Source organism: Diabrotica virgifera, chromosome 2, assembly GCF_917563875.1.
Source record: "Diabrotica virgifera virgifera chromosome 2, PGI_DIABVI_V3a".
Classification (NCBI taxonomy): domain Eukaryota; kingdom Metazoa; phylum Arthropoda; class Insecta; order Coleoptera; family Chrysomelidae; genus Diabrotica; species Diabrotica virgifera.
The window spans coordinates 62610629-62624653 of NC_065444.1; the positions used below are offsets into that span (position 1 = coordinate 62610629).

Sequence of the window (14025 nt, forward strand, 5' to 3'; positions counted from 1 at the left end):
CTCGTAAATATGACTTCCTTTTCTTTATTCATTCTTCTCAAGACCTCGACGTTTGTGACTCTCTCCGTCCATGATATTCTCAAGATTCTGCGATACATCCACAGTTCAAATGCCTCCAACTTTTTGGTATCAATATTTTTCAGCGTCCATGACTCCATTCCGTAGAACAGCACAGAAAGTACGTAACATCTCATCAGGCGAAGTTTCATTTCAAGGCTCAAATCTCTTCCACAGAACACTCTCTTCATTTTAGTGAATATGGATCTGGCTTTTTCTATTCTTATTTTGATTTCTGCTGAGCTATCGTTGTCTTCATTTATTAAAGTGCCTAAATATTTGTATTTGCTAACCCGATCGATAATTTCATTGCGTAAATATAAATTTTGGACATTTCGTGTTGATTTCGATATTACCATAAATTTAGTTTTCTTTATGTTCAAAGGTAGTCCATATTCTTCGCTGCAGTCTGCTATCTTATTCACCAATATCTGTAGCTCTTCAAGTGTTTCTGCGATCAGAACGGTGTCGTCGGCAAATCTCAGATTGTTTAATCTAACACCATTAATTAATTATTTTAATACCTATGGATTGCTCAGAGAGTGTTCTATTCATTACGTCTTCGGAGTATAGATTAAACAGGGTTGGTGACAGTATACACCCTTGTCTCACATCTCGCTTTATTTCAATTTCTTCACTGGTATTATTCTCTACTCTCACTACTGCTTTCTGATTGTAGTACATATTTGCTATTAGTCGGATGTCTCGTTTATCTAAATTCTTTTCTGCCAGGAGTCGGATTAGATAATCATGCCGCACTTTATCAAAGGCCTTGTTATAATCTATGAAACACATGAATACATCTTGATTTATGTCAAGACATCTTTGAGACAACGTTCAGTGCAAAGAACGCCTCTCTTGTTCCGAGTCCATTTCGGAATCCAAACTGGGTATCATTGATGTCCATTTCCAGTTTTCTGTGTACTCTAGTGTGTATAATTTTCAGGAATATTTTCAGTACATGGCTCATCAAACTGATTGTACGGTAATCACTACATTGTTTGGCATTCATCTTTTTTGGTTTAATAACAAAGGTGGATAAAAGCCATTCTTGTGGTATTGTTCCTGATGTATAAATGCTATTGAAAAGTCCAACTAAAATGTTGATCGAGTCTTCTTCTATCAGTTTAAGGATTTCCGTTGGTATTTCATCTGGACCTGGAGCTTTACCGTTTTTCATTCTTTTTAGTGCGTACATTACTTCCTCTTCCGTTATTTCTGGACCTTCGTCTCCTTGCATGTTACTTAGTTCAGATTGTTGTCTGTCATCTGCAAAGAGTTCTTCAACATAGTTTTTTAGTCTGGTTAGTCTGGCTCAACAATCAACTTAATTATAAAATAAATGTGAAAGTAAAGGTAGCCCGACAAGGCATTATCAAGAGCTTATTTTGTAACAGTAGATTAATGTCGGCCTTTCATGTCGTTTTCTGCATTGCTCTTTTCTGTTTGGTCAATACATACTTTTGTATAGAACGGATTCCTGGACACTTAACATAACGCTGATGAATAAGTTGGAAACCTTTGAACTCTGGGTTTAGGGAAGAATCTTGAAAATACCTTGGACAACCCACACCACCAACGAAAATTTTCTGAGGAGAATAGGTACAGATAGGGTGCTGCGAAAGATCATGAAAGTTAGAAAAGTTAGCTACCTGCCGCCATTGGCCGCCATCATCCAAGGTAAGGATGAAGAAAAAAGGGGTCCCGGTAGGCGCCGGATTTCATGGCTTAAAAATATCAGAGACTAAACCGGCCGTGGTTCAACATGTTTGTTCAGAGCCGCATTGGATAGAGACAGATTTGCCACTGTAGTCGCTAACCTCCACTAAAGAAGACAGCACTACAAGAAGAAGTGTCAAAAATGCTTAAAAGTTAAAGACAAACAAGTTATGAAATAAAATAACCGTTGCCTCACCCAAAAGAGGCCCCTATGACCGGTACTAGAAAGTCGCAATTTAAGGAATAGATTTATCTCTGGAAGTTAAACAGGCGTACCAGTTTTTGTTTTTCTAAATAGCGGCATTCTGGAGGTAGGTTAAAAAACTAATTACAAGACGCCATCTTCAAAGAGCTCTAGCTTCCGCTGGGCTTGTGTGAATCACCCTGTACATTTAACTAAATTTATGTTTAAAACGCGTAAATTTAAAAATAAAATCGACCCGTCTTATGCCTGGTTGCACCAACAGATCTTAAGCTCCAGCTTAGCTAAGCTGGAGTATCACTTACGTTGCACCATAATTTTAGATTCTTACCTTATTATCAATTATATCTATTATTATATTATGGTATTCTTATTGTAATATATTCTAATATATTATATTAATTCTTATGATATTCTCGACTTAAGCTTAAGATCTGTTGGTGCAACCGGGCATTAGTGTTTTTTATAATTTCTTACAAGGACAAATAGTTATTTATGTACCAAGTTAGTAAAGTGACTCTTTATCGAACGAGTCTGATATTACGAGAAGAGCGAGCGTAGCGAGTGAGGCGAGTAACAGACGAGTTCGATAAGGAGTCTTTACTGACGTGGTGCATACAAAATTTTATTGCCAACATATATTTTTTTAAATTTAATGTCGTCCGAACCACTGGGGTTATAAACGACAACAATGGAAAATACATATTAAAAATAAAAAGAGATTGTAATATTAAGTAAATACATATGTACTAACAAAAAGTATACCTGAAAAATTTGTGATACAATTAAATGTATTTTATTCCTATTTCCGTTAAAAACGGTATGGTATTGTTGATATTTGTATTGTCTCCAAGTTCAGATAAGTCCCTGGGAAGGTCGATTTTACTTCTCGTTTGCTGGTATATTTGACAAATCGGTTAAGATATGTTTTATTGATATAAAATAATATTTGCCAACATAATTTGATATTGGTTTTAACACTTACAATTTAAGAACTTTTTAAATTTTAGGTGTCATAATAATTTCATGACAGTGATGACAGATAACTTTCAAGATGGCCGCTTTCGATTTTTAATCGATAGTTATTAATATTGAATAATTACTAAATCGGTAAAGTTTTAATTTATTTTATATGAATATAATCAGAAAATACTACAGAATTTCACTTTTTGACATAAATTTAATTGATAATATCGCAAACTGCGTACAATATTTTTAATAATTAACGTAAATAAATTGTAAGTCCACTCAAATACTCGCCATTCGATTACTGCCATCGACCACTTACATTCAATCTCGGTTAATTTGATTAATCGCGGCAGTTAAAGTAAAATTCTTCTTTCAGTACAATAACGTGTTACTTTACTGCCGCAAATGAGGGCAAATGAGTACAATAATGAATGACTTTAGTGGCGGTTGGCGATAAAATAATTTTATTCCATTAGTGCGTTCCACCCCGTATAAAAGATAATAAAAAACCAATCAGAATATAAAAATAGATGTTTATGATTTGACTGCGACTTTATTTACAAATATGTAGTAAATTTAAATAACCTTTAAGAGGATCGGTACGTATTATCGGCTGCAATGCTATTCAAATGGGGATTCATTTTTTTCGAATCCTGAGAAAACTAATAAGTAGTTTTGAAAAATTTAAACGCAGAATGAAAGATTACGTTATTAGCGAGGGCCGAAAGTCCCTGAGAACTTCTATAATGTTTATTTTAATAAGTTACAGGGGTTAAAAACTAAGAGAAAATTTAGTGTGATTTTTAATTTCAAATATATCATTCAAAATAAACTTTTTATTTATTCTAAGGCACTTTCGGCCATCGGTAATAATTTAGTCTTTTATTCTGCGTTTAAATTTTTCAAAAATATTTATTGGTTTTTTCAGGATTCGAAAAAAATGAACACAATGCCGTGATAATATTTTCCAAATCTATCTTTGTCTTACAACGCACTCAGCCGAATATAATATTGTCAGCATATATTGTCAGTCAGACACTGACAATCAGTGACAATTTTAAATATTTGACATTGCATCGGGAATATGTTGAGTTATTGATTAAAATTATTGATATATAGTGTATTTGATAAATAGTTGAAAGACGTGAACTTAATAAAAAGTTATTTATTGTGTATTATTTGTGGAAGATCCAAGCAGAGAATACTTCAGGATAATATGTATATTCTGTGATCCAAGTATTTTGTTGTTAAAGATGTTCAAAATTGTAAGCGTTCCATAACAATATATTATTAAAAAATCACTTTAACGCTTTTCCTTTTTTCTCGATTGAGTATTAGTCTTTGTTGTACAAATAAATTATTACAATTACTGAATACATAGTTGATGAAAAAATTATCACATTTATTAACTGAATTAATAATTTGCAATTATAAAAATAACAGTTATCCAAGAACATTCAAAACCCATCTCTTTAAATTAATGATGACATTTTCAAGTAGAATGACATTCTAGTAATGTTTACATATCCATACCAGTGTGAATTTTACTACACGTAATTTGCCGTGTAAAGACAGAAAAAGTAGGGATAGCCGTAAAATATTTGCGAATTATGTACCCATAGCCTTAACATATCAGGTATATATTTGTTTAGATTAGATTTTTTATAAATTCACTGAACAGTAACAAAATGGACTTTTGACAAAAATAAACTAATGCGATAATTAATGATAAAACTGTTGGTTTCATAAGACTGGACCGCCAAATATGAAAAAACCGTGGAGTGCTACGGTGCTTCAAAGGGGTATGTCTTTGAGAAAGAGTTGAATTAGTCCCTATGCACCAGGGTGCGTTAGAGCGAGGCCCCATTAGTCCGTTGCGCTGCTTGCGTTGCGACGTCGCAACGGAACAACACATTGCATGTGTTGCGATGACACTGCTATCGAAGAACACCCTTGTCCGTCGAAACATCGCAACTGAACGACGCGACGCAGCGCAACACACTGATGGGGCCTCGCTCTTAGGGTGAATTCTATGAATTTGTCTGTTACAAGAAATGTTCAAAACTAAGTTTCCTGTCAAAATATCACCTTCTAAAGTGAAACATAATATTTTTTATTCAAAAATTTATTCAAAATCCAAGCAAAAACACGAAAAAGCGCGATTATTTTTTTGCCTCGTATATTTTTTTCTCTTTAAAGTTTTTAGGAGTCGTATCATTGGAAATAGGATTTTTCAAAGTTCGCCACTCACTCCATTTTTGGGCCATTTTCTTTATTTTTTACAAACACTATTCTAGAACATTCTACGCAGATTTTGATATATACAATGGTCCATTTCATAAAGTCGAAAATCAGTTACCATTAAAATTCGTCTATTATTGTATTAAGATTCTAGGACTACTTTCAAGCAAAATATGGGTTTTCGAAAGTTTCTACTTTTAACGGTTTTTGCTAGTAGTACGGGATTCGAATATAGGTCGACCTGCATCCATCTGCTTTGCGGATGAAACATTTTTTTTTATTAAATTCCATACATAGACACATATTTCTTGCATGGGTTGCCTATCAAAATCGTGTCATAGCTATTCGTAAAGGGGGGCGTAGGGTTTGAAATCAAAATTTGAAGCAAATTTTTTTTTGAAAGTATGGTAGAAATAATTTATTTTTAAATTATATAAGCATATTCAATACAATTTATAGATTACTCAAACAAAAATTCAAGGAAAAATATTGAAAAATACTTCAACGGCGTCAAATTTTTACAGACACCTCAAAAAACAATGAATTTTGCGGTGGACATCAGAACTCATCATTGGATCATGGTAAAAAAAAAATTCAAAAAGATTTTATTAGCTTGTGAGTTTCTAGAGGTAACGCTGTCAAGTTTTTTTAGTTTTACCGACTTTTAACTTTTTGATATCACTCAAAATTCAAAACAACGAATTTTTTTGCAAAAAGGGTGAAAATCAACATATTTATTATTGTTAAACAAAAAATAAGCATAAAACAAAAAATATCTCGACAGCTTTGCCTTAAGGAATGTCGCAAGAAAATATGTACAAAATTCCAGGTGGGTCGGTCAAGTAGTTTTTGAGTTACAATGTCTACCGCATTTGAAAAAGCAGTTTTCAGGAAAACTCGTTTAAATTAGTGTCAACTTTTATTTTGAATTTCCTTTTCGTCTCTCAAATCGTAAAGTGATGCACACAGAAATATGTTTTTGAATCGCGAAGTAATTTACAAAAGAAAATGAGAACAGCTGTTGACAGCTGTCCGCTACGTTCAAGCGCGCTGGCGCAAACCTGTTGCAAAGCGAGTCGAAGCGATTCAACACCATCTCCCTACCTCCCTACCATGCCCTGCGAACTCAATGGAAAAAATTGGTTCCATATATATAGTGAGCTTCCGGAATTAGAGATGGCGACACATAATGTGGATCGCTAATATATGTGGTACAAGGCTAATTGAAAAGAAGAAGAATATTTGACAATTGAATGTCGAGTTGGACAGTTGTGTTAATTTGGTAACAGCGTTGCCACATTCAGCAGATTTCTACTTTTTTGATAGATTTTTGATATATTTTTTTTTAATTCTAGTAGGCAATATTTTTTAGTAGGTTTTTGGTATACAGTGATGAGCACGCTAATAACCGGCAAAAAAGCTCAAAAGATGGAAAACATAATACATTGCGAAACAAAAAGAGATGAAACTAGTGGAGGTGGAAATTATCGTTATAAACGTACTATTAATTAACATTACATTACATAGTTTTCCAACTGTAGACGTCTGTGACAGCTGTGACAGGAGTATTTTATAAAATTCTACTGTCACAGTGACAGTTGTCATACCTCTGATACGTCTAAAGGTGGGAAACTATGTAATGTAATGGTATTTTAGACGTTTATAACGATAATTTCCACCTCCACTAGTTTCATCTCTTTTTGTTTCGCAATGTATTATGTTTTTCATCTTTTGAGCTATTTTGCCGGTTATTAGCGCGCTCATCACTGTCGTCGGTGACCTGGCAATATCTCCTATGTGACTTCACCTAAACTTTTCAGGAGAGACAAAAAACTTTATAAGTATAACATTTTAATATCTTTCAATTGTTGGTTTGTGTTTTATGATCTGTGTTAAAGCGAGGTGTTTACTTTTTATGAAAAAGTTAATATTTAATTGAGTTTAGTTTTGTTAGGCTAGATAGGAGTTATTGCTTTAAGTAGTGTTACTCATAGGACATATTGATTTTCATTTAATGTGAACTTAGGAGTTTTTGTTTATTAAAATTAAGCATAGCTGCCCTTTCATTCAAATAAAATTAAAAAATTCTTTGAAATTAAACATTAATTATATGAAACATTTTATTCATGCTAATATAAAATAGTAAAACACAATATTAAAACTTCGAAAAACAACAAATAAAAATTATTTCGTAAGTATGTCAAATCGAACAAAATAAAAAGATCTATCCGTGTAAAAGGCCATCATAAAATAAATGCGTATCTTTCGGTAATGTCGATTTTAGATCTTGTAAATGTTGCCATTTCTCCGTTTTTATTTTAGGAGGCGATAGAAATAAAGGTGGATAGTCCAAAATTGTTGGTATAGTCTTTGGTCTGATAGGGACTTGTAGGTATTCTCCTTTATGATCAGTTTTTATTTCTATGGTCCCAGCTGGATTGTATTTGATACATTACATTAATGGTTGGGTCATAAGCTTTTCTTCCAGGTCGGATTGAGGAATATCGCATGTGGTTGGAGGATGAATAGTCTTTAAAAAACGTATGTTCTAATCTTTTTACTCTATATGGCTTAGTTCCTTTCCTTGCTTGAAGTGTAATAGTAGCGTAGTCAGTGGGTAGATGGATTTCCTTATTTTTAAGACTTCTTTCTATCGTACTATGTACCGAGTCACATTCCATTTGAGAATGGCCCGGTTCAAGATATTTTTGGAACACTAACACATTATGCTTGATGGTAAAGCGTTGGCCAGGACATTATTGCGATTTTGATAACCGCATCCATCAGAATAAATAACGACTGGCGTTTTGGAATCGGTAACACAGTTTTCCTCTAAATAATCTATGATACAAGAAACAAATGTGGATGCTTTGAGCTGGTTATTCTCGTTTTCTGAAAACCAATAGCACATAACATCCCGAGTTTTTAGGTTATAAACTGTGAAGTTATGGCAGGACAATTTCGTTTTAAAGTACATTTTGTTCGCTGGTACATATGGGCACAACTTTACGGCTTGTAGATCCATTGTTAGTGCTATTATTTCATCTCTTTCACTTGTGGCTTTATCCAAAGTTTTAGCTTCTCTGGCGTCTTCTTTTATTTTTATATGAGCTCCGTATTCTTCTTCAGTCGTATTCTTGTATTTAAATGCAAAACAAATATTGCATTGGTCTTTTTTGGTGTATATAAAACAAAATTATTCTCCTTAAATCGTTGTGAGAATACGTTTCGACCTAAAGGAGTTATATTCTTTTCTTGACAAAAACTATCCACATAAACACCATACAAATCTGACATACTGGTAAAAGAATATTCTAAATATAATTTTTGTGTTTCGCTACGGCAATAGTGTGAGGGAAGTTTAGGTAAACTCTCAAAAAATTGTTCCAAGTATTTATGACTTTCTGTATACCTATTCTGTACCATTTTCTTGGTAGAAACACATGATGATTCGTCAGTCATACCGCAAGAACCCAATACTGCAAGAACCGTCCACCCAATAGTGAATAGTTTTATAACCTATATCTAATGTGTTTGTGAACATGGTACGACATACTTGTAAGTTTTCATTTCCGTCATGTAAATAGTAAGTGTACGTACCTTGTCTTCTTGAATTTTCTTTGTTTGATTTAAATGTTGGAGTTTTAAATACATGAGATGCTACAAAGACCTTACGTTGATCCCAAGTCATACCCCAAAATTTCTTAAAGATATGACTTCTGCACTGTTCCGTAAATTCTTTGCAATATCTTAGTTTGGAGTTTCGACATTTTTTTGAAGTACACGCCTCTTTTAAAGATTTTGCTTTTCTTGGCATGCTTTGCTTAATCTTCCCGGATTTTTTACTAAACCCCATGTATACTTCACCTTTCATTCGGAGTTTTTTGTTTTTATATCTCTTCCATTCATTTTTATTTTGACCCAGCTTCCTTTTGCTCTTCATGATAACTTCAACATCACTGTTTGTGTTCACCAGATTTCTTTCAATATTATTGTTTATACCAGTATGAGAACTTTCTTGAACATCACTGGTATTTGTAGCTTCATAAGTTTCGTCTTCGTCACTAGAACATTCATATGGCACAAGAGATACAACCCTTTCATTTTGTTCAATTGGCAACAGTACTTGTTTATTTGTTGAATTATTTAACGCGAGGTTTACAGAGTTATTGTCAGCAGAACTGTTGTTATTTAAAAAATGCATTTCGTTAGATAAACTATCACTTGGCATAATACAAATATCATTATCCGCTAAAGAGTCTATTTCGTTAAAGTCACTTAAGCAATCAGTTAAGTTAAAGTCTTCCAGCTCCGTAGAATTTTGCAATGTTGTAAGCGTAGTAAACGTTTGATTGTCTTCAGGCTGAGGTTCGTCTAATACCATAACTATAGGCGTATTGTCTACATTTAGGTTTTCCCATTCGTCGATGTCACCGGAGTTTACTAGTAGAGTGCCTATTTCGTCGCTTCTATTTATAACCAAGTTTTCGTTAGCCATTGTAAGCATACGCAAAGTTCTCTTCGACATGATTACTATACGGTTTATTGACACACAAATTCTCCTATCAGTTAATCGCGATCTGTTGCCTACTTGCAAATTCTCCTATCTAAAAAAAATTTAAAAACTAGATTTTTGTCTATGTTTATCGTTTTAGTTTAGAATCTTATGAGTTTAGATTTTATAATCACATAATATTATCACTAATATATAATAGCTTGTGAAACTTACCATAAATATCGTATTTCGTTGATAAACAATTCGCAGTCTAACAGCGACAACACCCTATGATTACACTATACAAACTGACAAGATAGGACATGTTGCATGTAGTTTACCGCGTGAATTTAGGTAAGAGAAATTGCAAGTGGCGTTTTTATATATTTACAAATTTTTCTCGTTCATAGGACTTCTACAGTCAAATCGTTGAAATAAGAATATTCCGAATCATCAATAACCCATTTTCATAAAAAAATGCAGATAGGAGAAATTTCCAGGTCACCGACGGTATATCAACATTTTCTGTGCTATGCATTATGACTAAAATGAAATCAACTCTTTAATACTATTTACATTTGACATTTTGTTACAATTTCCTAATGTCATTACCGAAAATAAGATTCAGGACGTAGGTATGAATACAGAGATTAGAGAAATAAATGAAACTGGTGTCTGATACCAAACTTTCTTGTTTCAAGCAGCAGTGCAGTAGTGTTTCGGGTAATATTTATATAACAAAGAGTTTTGACATTCGGTGAGGCTATTAAAATTAAACTAACGACGGAAAACTAAAATATGTATGTAAAATGTAACTTTGCAAAAATAATGTGTTTTCCACCTATCTCTACTGAAAGTATACTTTTCCGGGCGTGATTGTAGGGAGCAAAGTTGTACTTTTCCTCCCTAGGGAGGAAAATATTTTTCCTCCCTAGGGAGGAAAAGTAAAAGTGACGTCATGGTATTTCATTCATGAAATATAACTTATTGGCGCCCTGTACAATATCTATTTTCTATTACGTAAGTATCTATACATTTTAACGTTTATTTAAAAACATTCTCTATTTTGCAGAATGGTAAAAAACAGTAAATTGTTATTCTGATTTAACAATGTTTACATTAATAATTTGACTTATATTTGACAGTTGACAGTTATATTGTACCTACTTGTCAGTTTTAGTTCTAATAAATTTTGTTGGTTAGTTACATAAATAAATTAAGTAAAAATGAAAAAAGGAGGAAATTATTTGAGGAAGGCGGAAAAACCATATGTATAACATGGGAGTAAAGTGCCTTTTCCTCCCCTGAATGATTACTGCCCTCCGCTACGCGTCGGGCAGTAAACTTCATTCTCGGGAGGAAAAGGAGCACTTTCCTCCCTTGTTATACAAATAGCTATTACCCGTTTCTATTAACGTAAAATGAAAAAGATTTTTTTCCGTTTTTAACCGTATTACAACTGATGATCGCAATAAACTTTTGAATAAATAGTTATTTATGATATAAATGTTAAAAGTACACGTTTAAGGCAAGCATGTGAAAGTTTGCAGAATGAGCGAAGCGAGTTCTGCAATTCACATGAGTGCTTTAAAAATGTACTTTTTAACACGCATATCATACAATATTTTTTCTACAAACGTAATTACAGGACAATATCTACAAAAACTTTTACTTGAACTTGACTGACATTCCATTTTTATATTTTTTTGACATTACATCAAATTGCCTATACGGTCAATACGAACTGCAGTGCCTTAAAAATTTTAAAGCACTAGTGCCTTAAAGTAACATTTTGAACGCTCGTATGGAGTGCTAAAAATTGCATTTTTAACACGGTTGTAGAAAAAATGTATTTTCATGATTATTTGTCAAAGAAGGTATGAATGAGGTTGGGAATTGTACCAAATTTGATCCAGACATGCATAATATGTTAAAATCAATGGATGACAAAATATTATATAAAATATTAAATATAAAACTGACAAAAATTAATTAAGTACCTAGGTCATTTTGTTTCCCTGTTAAAATGTAAAAAAAGTTTGGTTTTTTTACATTCACGTTATATTTATTTCTAGTTAAGTTAGCTGCTGTTTTTATTATAAAAAAACCTAAATTATACTTAAATAAGTTAATAAAGTTTTAGTTCTTGATTTAGTAGATTTTAGCCAAACATGCAATATATTTCCTAAATAAAATATGGCAACGTTGTCTTGTATTGAATTAAGTGCGTCATTTTGTAATTTTTGTGTTGTGTATGCGTTTTATATCAATTTTATATTTGTGTATTAAGTTTTTATCCCGTACCCAAGTGATTAGTGAAGTGAATGTTTCATATTTTAGTTATTAATAGACATTTTTTCAGTGTATAAATTATTTTTCTTCCCTCAACTGTATCTAGTTGTTTCCAGGTAATGTGAATAATTCCTAAGGTAGAAAGACATTTTACATTATGTTATGAAAACAATGAATTCATGTCAAGATTTATATAAATAATAATTATTACTGTCATTTGTTGGTTTCATTATTGTTCTTACATTGTCCATACATACATACTTATCATTTTTTAAATATAATCGCTGCTCATGCTAAATTCTATGCTTGTGCATGTTATTAATTTTTTGTTTTTGCAATAATTATTTTTATTTTTATGGTTTCTGTAATAAAAATATTTTATTGCAAAAACTAAAAATTAATAACGTGCACATTATAGAATTTGGTATGCCTAGCGAAGCTTCCAAAACGGTACATATATCTTCCAAAACGTTACAGAGATCTTCCAAATCGTTACAGAAATCTTCCAAATCGTTACAGAAATCTTCCAATTTAAAACGCTTAGTTGGCTTCCAAAAATATCGATGGTGTTGGAATACGGGACCAGTTCTGCCTATAGAGTTCCCTTTCTACCCCACCCACTCTTCTATGCTCCCTACCTTTGACTCGCTTTGCAGTAAGTTCGCGCCCGCACGCTTGAGCGTAGTGAGAAATGGTCAACAGCTGTTCTCATTCTCTTTTATAAATTACTCCGTGATTCAAAAACATATTTCGGTGTGCATCACTTTACGACTTTATAGACCAAAAAGAAGTTGAAAATAAAAGTTGACAATACTTTAAACGCGTTTTCTTCAAAACTGCTTTTCACCTGGAATTTTGTATATATTTTCTTTCGGCATTCCTTAGGGTAACGCTGTCGAGATATTTTTTGTTTTATGCTAATTTTTTATTCAACAATAATAAATATGTTGATTTTCACCCTTTTTTGTGCAATAAATTCTTCTGAGTGATAACAAAAAGTTAAAAATCGTTATAACTAAAGAAACTCGACAGAGTTACATCAATAAACTCATAATCTAATAAAATATTTTTGATTTTTTTTTCACATGATCCACTGATGAGTTCTGGTGTCCGCCACCAAATCCTTTTTTTTAGGTGTCTTTAAACATTTGCCACCGTAGTCCTATTTTTCCTTGAATTTTTGTTTGAATAATCTATGAATTGTACTGAATATGCTTATTTAATATTTAATTCTACCATACTTTTGCTTGAAATTTTGATTTCAAACCCTACGCCCCCTTTAGGTATAGCTATTACACGATTTTGATAGGCAACCCATGCAAGAAATATTTGTCTGTGTGAAATTTAATAAAGAAAATGTTTCATCCGGAAAGCAGATGGGTGCAGGTCGCAGGCGCGGATCTATAAATTCATAATAGGGGGGGGGGGCAGACTTACCTCAAATACAATTATTATATTTTCCAGATTTAGCCATAGGACTCAAACTTACTCTAAGGATAAAATACACTATATTATCCCAGATACCTACGAGATCAAAAGGATTGATAGACAATTCACGACTATTAATCTCACTGGTCGTTATTTACCATGAAGATTAACCTTTCTCCCATCTATGGGTAGGTACGCATGGATTATCTAGTAAAATACACATTTTTATATCTTTATTGTATCGCAAATTTGAAACGTGACTTTTCATGAGATAAGGTTTATACCCAGTGTAATGTATTTGCATTTTAAAATGTCATTTTTGTTATTCTTTGAATTGAGAAAAATATTTCCGTTGTTCCTTCTGTGAGAAGGGTGTTTTATTAGATTTTATGGCTTCTTTCAATTCTTTGGAAGCGGTTGTCGTGTAATTTAGTGTTGTACTGATGGCTTAAAGTTTAGAGTTAACAGAAAAAAATAATAAATAATTAAAAAATACTTATAGACTAACTGCAATAGGGGGTCCATGGACCCGTTGACCCCCCCCCTGTATCCGCGCCTGGCAGGTCGACCTATATTCGGATCTTAGATTATAACTTTTACGGCTATTTTTCATTGAACCCTA

General features: G+C 32.7%; 2 protein-coding genes across 2 annotated transcripts in view; both read right to left on the bottom strand.

The window, feature by feature from the left end:
- The window catches only part of LOC114326262 (juvenile hormone acid O-methyltransferase-like), a 95890-nt gene that overhangs the window by 53651 nt on the left and 28214 nt on the right, over nucleotides 1-14025 (bottom strand). The window lies entirely within an intron of this gene.
- Nucleotides 7411-10366, bottom strand: LOC126879520 (uncharacterized). Its single transcript, XM_050642602.1, has 2 exons — nucleotides 9918-10366; nucleotides 7411-9795 (listed from the first exon to the last, which is right to left on the bottom strand). Exon 2 carries the CDS (start codon nucleotides 9714-9716, stop codon nucleotides 8643-8645), a length of 1074 nt encoding a protein of 357 aa, XP_050498559.1. The 5' UTR covers nucleotides 9717-9795; nucleotides 9918-10366; the 3' UTR covers nucleotides 7411-8642.

What these genes read in the sequence shown, in the direction of transcription:
- LOC126879520 (XM_050642602.1), bottom strand. Translation starts at nt 9,716, where the DNA reads ATGTCGAAGAGAACTTTGCGTATGCTTACAATGGCTAACGAAAACTTG.